General features: G+C 43.3%; 1 gene segment (V, D, J or C); it reads left to right on the top strand.

Moving 5' to 3' along the window:
* The first annotated feature begins 6,106 nt into the window (after window positions 1–6,106).
* On the top strand, window positions 6,107–6,733 carry LOC110584173. The segment is given in 2 exon segments: window positions 6,107–6,193; window positions 6,306–6,733. Coding segments are annotated over 2 exon segments (486 nt in total).
* Window positions 6,734–7,561: the final 828 nt, after the last annotated feature.

Genomic DNA, 7,561 nt, shown 5'->3' with positions numbered 1-7,561 from the left:
TGAAATGTTTTTCCATCTGTTTGTGTCTCCCTCAGTTTCTTTCATAAGTGTTCTGTAGTTTTTTAGAGTACAGATCCTTTACCTCTTTGGTTAGGTTTATTCCTAGTTATCTTATGTCTTTCGATGCAATTGTAAATGGTATCAATTCATTAATTTCTCTTTCTTCAGTCACATTGTTAGTGCATAGAAGTGCATCTGATTTCTGTGCATTGATTTTATGACATGCGATGTTGCTGAATTCTGGTATGAGTTCTAGCAATTTTGGGGTGGAAACTTTTGGGTTTTCCACATAAAGTATCATGTCATCTGTGAAGAGTGAGAATTTGACTTCTTTGCTGATATAAATGCCTTTTATTTGTTTTGTTGCCTGATTGCTGGGGCTTAACTTCTAGTGTGATGTTGAACAACAGTGGTGGATTGGGCATCCCTGTCGCGTTCCTGCCTTTTGGGGAAAAGCTTTCAGTTGTTCCCCATTGAGAATGTTATTCACTCTGGGCTTTTCATAGATGGATTTTATAGTATCGAGGTATGTTCCCTCTATCCCTACACTGTAGAGAGTTTTAATCAATAAAGGACACAGTATTTTGTTAAATGTGCTTTTTTTTTGCATCATTTGAGAGGATCATATGGTTCTTGTCCTTTTTTTGTTGTTGTTAATGTGATGTATCAGATTGATTGTTTTGCAAATATTGCACCACCTTTGCAGCCAAGGAATAAATCTCACTTGGTTGTGCTGAATAATTCTTTTAATGTACTGTTGGATTCTGTTGGCTAGTATCTTGGTAAAAATTTTGGCATCCATGTTCATCAGGGATATTGGTCTGTAATTCTCATTTTTGATGGGGTCTTTGTCTGGTTTGGGGATCAAGGTAATCTTGGCCTCAAAGAACGAGTTTGGAAGTTTTCCTCCCATTTCTATTTTTTGAAACAGCTTCAGAAGAAATAGGTCTTAATTCTTCTTTAAATGTTTGGTAGAATTCCCCTTGGAAGCCATCTGGCCCTGGACTCTTGTTTTTCCAGAGATTTTTGACTACTGTTTCAGTTTTCTTGCTGTTTATGGGTCTGTTCAGATTTTCTATTTCTACCTGTTTCAGTTTTGGCAGTTTATAACTTTCCAGGAATGCATCCATTTCTTCCAGATTGCCTAATTTGTTGGCATATAGTTGCTCATAATATGTTCTTAAAATTGTATTTCCTCGGTGTTGGTCATGATCTCTCTTTAATTCATGATTTTATTAATTTGGGTCCCCTCTCTTTTCTTTTTGGTAAGTCTGGTTAGAGTTTTTTGATCTTATTAACTCTTTTAAAGAAAGAGCTTCTAGAATCATTGATCTGTTCTACTGTTCTTCTGGTTTCTATTTCACTGAGTTCTTCTCTGATCTTTATTATTTCTCTTCTCCTGCTTAGTTTAGGCTTTATTTGCTGTTCTTTCTCCAGGTCCTTCAGGTGTACAGCTGGCTTGTGTATTTGAGAGGTTTCTAAGTTTTTGAGAGAAACTTGTATTGCTATGCACTTCCCTCTTAGGACCACCTTTGCTGTATCCCGAAGGTTTTGAATAACTATTCTTTGTTTTCATTTTCATTAGATTCCATGATTTTTAAAAATTATTCTTTAATTTTCTCATTGACCCATTCATTCTTTCATAGGATGCTCTTTAACCCCAAGTATTTTAGTTCCTTCCAGATTTCCTCTTGTGTTTGAGTTCAAGTTACAAAGCATTGTGGTCTGGAAATATGCAGGGAATAATCCCAAACTCTAGGTTTTGGTTGAGACCTGATTTGTGACCCAGTTTGTGATCTGTTCTGGAGAATGTTCCATGTGCACTTGAGAGGAATGTGTATTCTGTTGCTTTAGGATTGAATGCTCTGTATATATCTGTGAAGTCCATCTGGTCCAGTGTTTCTTTCAACATGCTTGTTCCCTTGTTGATCTTCTGCTCAGATGATCTGCACATTGCTGTCAGTGGGGTGTTGAAGTGCCCCTGATATTATTGTATTATTATCAAAGTGTTTCTTTAATCTGGTTATTAATTGGCTGACATTATCGGCTGCTCCCAATTTAGGAGCATAAATATTTATAATTGTTAGATCTTGTTGGATAGAACCTTTACATATGATATAGTGTCCCTCTTCAAACCTTACTACAGGCTTTGGTTTAAAATCTAATTTGTGTGTTATGTTCATTGCTATCACAACTTTCTTTTGATGTCCATTAGCATATTAAATAGTTCTCCACCCTCTCACATTCAACCTGGAGGTGATTTCAGATCTAAAATGACTTTTGTGTAGACAGCATATGGATGGGTCTTGCTTGTTTATCCAATCTGATACCCTGTGTCTTTTCATTGGAGCATTCAGCCTATTTACATTCAGAATAACTATTGGAAGATGTGAATTTAGTGCTATTGTATTACCTATAAAGTCCCTGTTTCTGTAGATTGTCTCTGTTTCTTTCTTTTCTATGTTACTTTTGAGCTCTCTCTTCACTTACAGAATTACCCTTGATATTTCTAGTGGGACAGGTTTAGTGGTCACATATTCTCTCAGTTTCTTTCTGTCCTGGAAGCTCTTTCTCCCTCCTTCCATTCTGAATGACAACCTTGCTGGATAAAGTTCTTGGCTGCATGTTTTTCTCATTTATTACCCTGAATGTATCATGTCAGCCCTTTCAGGCTTGCCAGGTCTCTGTGGGTAGGTTTGCTGACAGTCTAATGTTTCCACCCCTGTAGGTTCAGAACCTCTTGTCTCTAGCTGATTTCAGGATTTTCTCTTTATCTCTGCAATTTGCAAATTTCACTCTTATATGTCAGGGTGTTGATCTATTTTTACTGATTTTGGGAGGCGTCCTCTCTACCTCTTGGATTTGAATGCCTGTTTCTTTCCCCACATTAGGGATGTTCTCAGCTATGAGTTGCTCAAATATACCTTCGGGCCCTCTCTCTCTCTCACCTTCTTCTCCCTCGGGGAGGGACTCCAATAATTCTAATATTGTTTCATTTTATAGCATTGCTGATTTCTCAAAGCCTCCCCTCATGGTTCATTAGTTGTTTTCCTCTCTTTTCCTCAGCTTCTCTCCTTCCCACCAACTTGTCTTTTATGTCACTTACTCTCTCTTCTGCCTTATTTACCCTAGGTGTTAGAGAATCTAATTTAGACTGCATCTCATTTAGAGCATTTTTCACTTCACCCTGATTAGATTTCATTTCTGCCCTAAGAGATTCTCTAGTGTCTTTTATGCTTTTTTCAAGCCTAGCTAGTGAATTTATAATTGTTATCCTGAATTCCAGTTAGGACATTTTACTTATATCCATATTGATTAGGTCTGCAGCAAAGGGTATTACCTCTGGTTATTTCTTTTGTTGTGAATTCTCACTTCTAGTCATTTGTCCTGAGAAGAATGGATGAATGAGTGAACAAAATAAAAAAATATATATATCAACCATGACCCAAGTGAAATACACACTAGGCAAATCTGAAGATGTCAGAAACAACAACAGCAACAACAAAAAGGGGGTGGAGGGGTTATATAGAATAATATAATCTCCCACATGGACAAAACAGAGTGATGCACCTGGTCCTGGGTATATTTTGGTCTGTTTGTTACAAGACACTAAATTCCAAAGTTGTAAAGAAAGCAAAACTTATATACATACAAAAATAAAACTGAATGCAGTGAAAGGAAGCCAAAAATGAAGAATATATCTATAAAATGTAAATGTAAAAAAATGAAAGTTAAACAAAGACTTAAAAAAGAAAGAGTTGGTAAAATAAGAAACTAGTTGAAAAGAAAAAGTAAAGAAAAGAAAAAATTTAAACTGAAAGTTAAATCATTAGAAAAAAACCTTGAATTCTACATATTATTTTCCCATAGCACTGGAGTTTTGAAGTCCCGTGTGCTCTGGATTTTTTTTTTTTTTTTGCCTGTTCTTCCAGCTGGTCTTCTGGGGGAGGGCCCTGCCGCACTGACTCTCAAGTGTCTTTGCCTGGGCAGACTTGCACCATCCCAGCCAGGGGACCAGGCTCAGTGTGAGATGCTAGTGGTTCCTCTGTGTGACTTTTGTTCCCTGTAGGCCTTCTGTGCATCTCTAGAGGATGGAAACAAAAATGGCTGCACTCTGATCTTTAGCCCCATAGCCCCCTCTCTTCAGCAAACCCTCATGGACAAGCCATCTTCACTTTTGTGTGCGCCAAACTGTGAAGGCTCCTTTGGTGCCCTCCTCCCCCCGGCCTGCTCAGGAAAGGCAGAGGGCCACCACTTTTCTGTCCTTCTCAGTATCCCCACACTGAGAGCAGTCGCCCTGTCATGCACACTCTCCTGGGACGATCCCGATGTTCAGGAATCCCGTCTCTGTCCCCATGGGCAGCTCAGACCCCCACCACCTCTGGGCTCCAGTCAGTAGCTAAGGCTGATCATTACATTGATTCTGGGACTGCAGCCTCAGTGCTGCTCCCTGGAGCTCAAGATCTTTGGGGACAAGAAACACACCGTCCCTGTGCTCTCAGGACTGGGCTGCCACTCCCTTAGTCACTCCAGTAATACCTCCAGTTAGGCTGGACTCTGATGGAAAATCATCTGTCCCAACCTAGCACCCTCAAGGCATGTGACCTCAAGGACACAGGCCCCCTTATCTCCACCTCTCCACCACTCAAATGTAGGAACTTTGACAGAAATTTATGATCTATTTGGCCTTAGAGAGTAGGGATTCATTTCTCTAGTCATGGGTGGCTGAATGAATAACTCTTCTATCCTGAACAGACTGGACCAAGTTGAGGGACCATAGCTGTTCTCACCCCAGAGAGTGCTGTGACCCCAAATCCATTTGTCCTAGAAGCTCTGTCTGTGTTTGGTAATTTTGTCAGCGGGATGGTTCTGAGTTCATAGGAACAGGCCCCTCAGTGGGTTTCCCTGGGCATCACGTTGACCTTTCCTACCTGGAAGACTGGACGTCCTGTACAAACAAGTGATTTTTAGAAAAAGTATATAAATCCCTCTTCTACTGAAAACAGAAGGCATTCCAGTTCCACTGTGTTCCATCCGTGTTTTTAGCCACTCTTTCCACCCATATTCTCTCTGCTAGAAGCACAGATCTAGGGAAAGGACATTACTGATTGTATCTGCATCTTCACAATGACATTGTTAGAGTATAAATCAATTTTACTGAAAGGAATTTTGTATAAATAACACATATTCACTTAAAGTACATGGTTGGCTCTTTTGTGACTAAAACATAAACTCTCACTAGGTCCCTGTCACAGCATCTGTATCTTTCACTCCTTTCTTCCTAGAACTTCTGGCAGGTTTGCCTTTGTGCTCTGAGGCCAATGCCCCCCACGGCCTCATGGGGCAGGGATCCTGCAAACTTGTCTTTATGTGCTTGGAGGACAGATACAAGGAGTGGCCAGTGTATGGAGAACTGTTGTTATGAGCAGGTGGAAAGAGTGACAAGAGTGACAGATGACAAAGACTTTCAGTGTGCAACCCTTCAAGAAATGCACATGAGGACTTCTAAATACAACCTGGGGTGAAGAGCTGCCCATCTCCTCAGTGCTGCGGGAACTTCAGAGGAAGGAGAGACTGGAAACCAGGCAAATGGCACATGGGAAGAAAGTCCCTGAATCCTGCAAAAAAGGGGCCATGTGTCCATTGGGACCTGTTAGTGCTCTGGACTTGATCCTGATCTAAGAGGAATTTGGATAAGAGACACGAGGTCAGTTGTGACCCACTACCTCATACAAGGGTACATGGGTAAACACACCGTGGGGTCACTAAGTAGAGCATAATGTGAGCTCTGAAGTCATGGGAGGTAGCAGATAGGGGCATATGGCTTGGCCTTAATGCAGGGAAGAGTGGATAGAGCAGTAGGGAGGGAGATGTGTCTGATGGGCTCTGGTTACCATGTCTGGACACTAGGGGGCACTCATGGCCTGTCTCTGAGGATCAAGGGAGCTCAGAGCCACTGCCTGCTCACCCCAACTTCCTCAGGCAGAGGGACCTGATCTAGGGTCAGTGAGGGGTCAGAGACCTGGGGTCTCATTTGCATGGATGGGCCCTCCCTCTCTCAGAGGACAAAGAGGGGAAGGGAGAGATTAAGGGAGGCTCTGCTCAGCTGTGGGACCACAGAAGGCAGGATCGGTGATGACCTCCACCATGGCCTGGTCCCCTCTCGTCCTCAGCCTCCTCGCTCACTGCACAGGTGACTGGATGCAGGGACAGGGGAAGGGTCCCTGGGGGGACATGAAGGGCCCTCCTTCCTCTTTTGTCTCTAGACCCCAGCATCACTCTCTCTGTGCCTCTCCCCCTTGCAGGGTCCTGGGCCCAGTCTGTGCTGACTCAGCCGCCCTCCGTGTCTGGGGCCCTGGGCCAGAGGGTCACCATCTCCTGCACTGGAAGCAGCTCCAACATTGGGCGTGGTAATTATGTGAGCTGGATCCAACAGCTCCCAGGAAAGGCCCCTAAAACTGTCATCTATGGTACTAGCAGTCGACCCTCGGGGGTCCCTGATAGGTTCTCTGGCTCCACGTCTGGCAATTCTGCCACCCTGACCATCACTGGGCTCCAGGCTGAGGACGAGGCTGAATATTACTGCTCAGCGGGGGACAGCAGTCTCAAGGCTCACACAGTGCTCCAGGCTTGTGGGGAAGTGAGACAAAAACCTGCTGTTCCCCCAGCATTGGGTCTCCCTGTGCAGCTCCCACTTCTTGTCCAAATCAGTTGCTTCCTTTTTTTGGGCTAAACTATCGTCTGAGACCAATCTCAGTGACCTTTGACTACAAAATCATCCACATTCTCTTAAGTTCAGGCCCCAAAGCCTATCCTTTGCAGGAATGCATTTTAGGATTTTCTCATATTAAGGAGAAAGTCCTGGGCCCCTGGGGCAGGCTGCCCTGGGGACAGAGTCTGTGACAGCTTAGGACAGAAACAGAGGCACATAGTCCAGCTGTATCTGACTAAGGATAGAACACTGTCTAGATAATATGCATCCACACCACTTACTAAACACCTAGTATGTGCCACATGTGAGCCTAGGGATGTGGGACACAGATGGACATGATAGGACGTGTCCCCATGCTCAGAGAGCTGATGGTGTCTGGGGGAAGAGAGAGGACACAAGAGCTAAACATGTTATGGAAATCTGTGTCCCAGGAGCATGAAATGGGGTGAAGTCATTGGGGTGGTGCTGCAGCATTGGAGGGGTTAACAGGGGGCCGCAGTTCCCTCCCTCCTCTGAAACTTCCCAAAGTTACACATGTCAAAAGTTTGGCTGGTAGATTGTTCAGTTTTTTTGAACCTCTCCTGACAATAGGCTGGTTTAGTTAAACTCATTTCAGGAGGGGGTGATGCAACTGTGTTCTCAAAGTGAAGCCTGTGGTTCAAGAAATCAGGTATCAAAAAAAAAAAAAAAAAAAAGAAGGTAGCAGGAGGGGAAGAATGAAGGGGGGGAAATCGGAGGGGGAGATGAACCATGAGAGACTATGGACTCTGAGAAACAAACTGAGGGTTCTAGAGGGGAGGGGGGTGGGAGGATGGGTTAGCCTGGTGATGGGTATTAAAGAGGGCACGT

This window comes from Neomonachus schauinslandi, chromosome 14, assembly GCF_002201575.2.
Source record: "Neomonachus schauinslandi chromosome 14, ASM220157v2, whole genome shotgun sequence".
Lineage (NCBI taxonomy): Eukaryota > Metazoa > Chordata > Mammalia > Carnivora > Phocidae > Neomonachus > Neomonachus schauinslandi.
The sequence above is the reverse complement of the archived record's forward strand: the minus strand, read 5'-3'. Positions and strand labels throughout refer to the sequence as shown.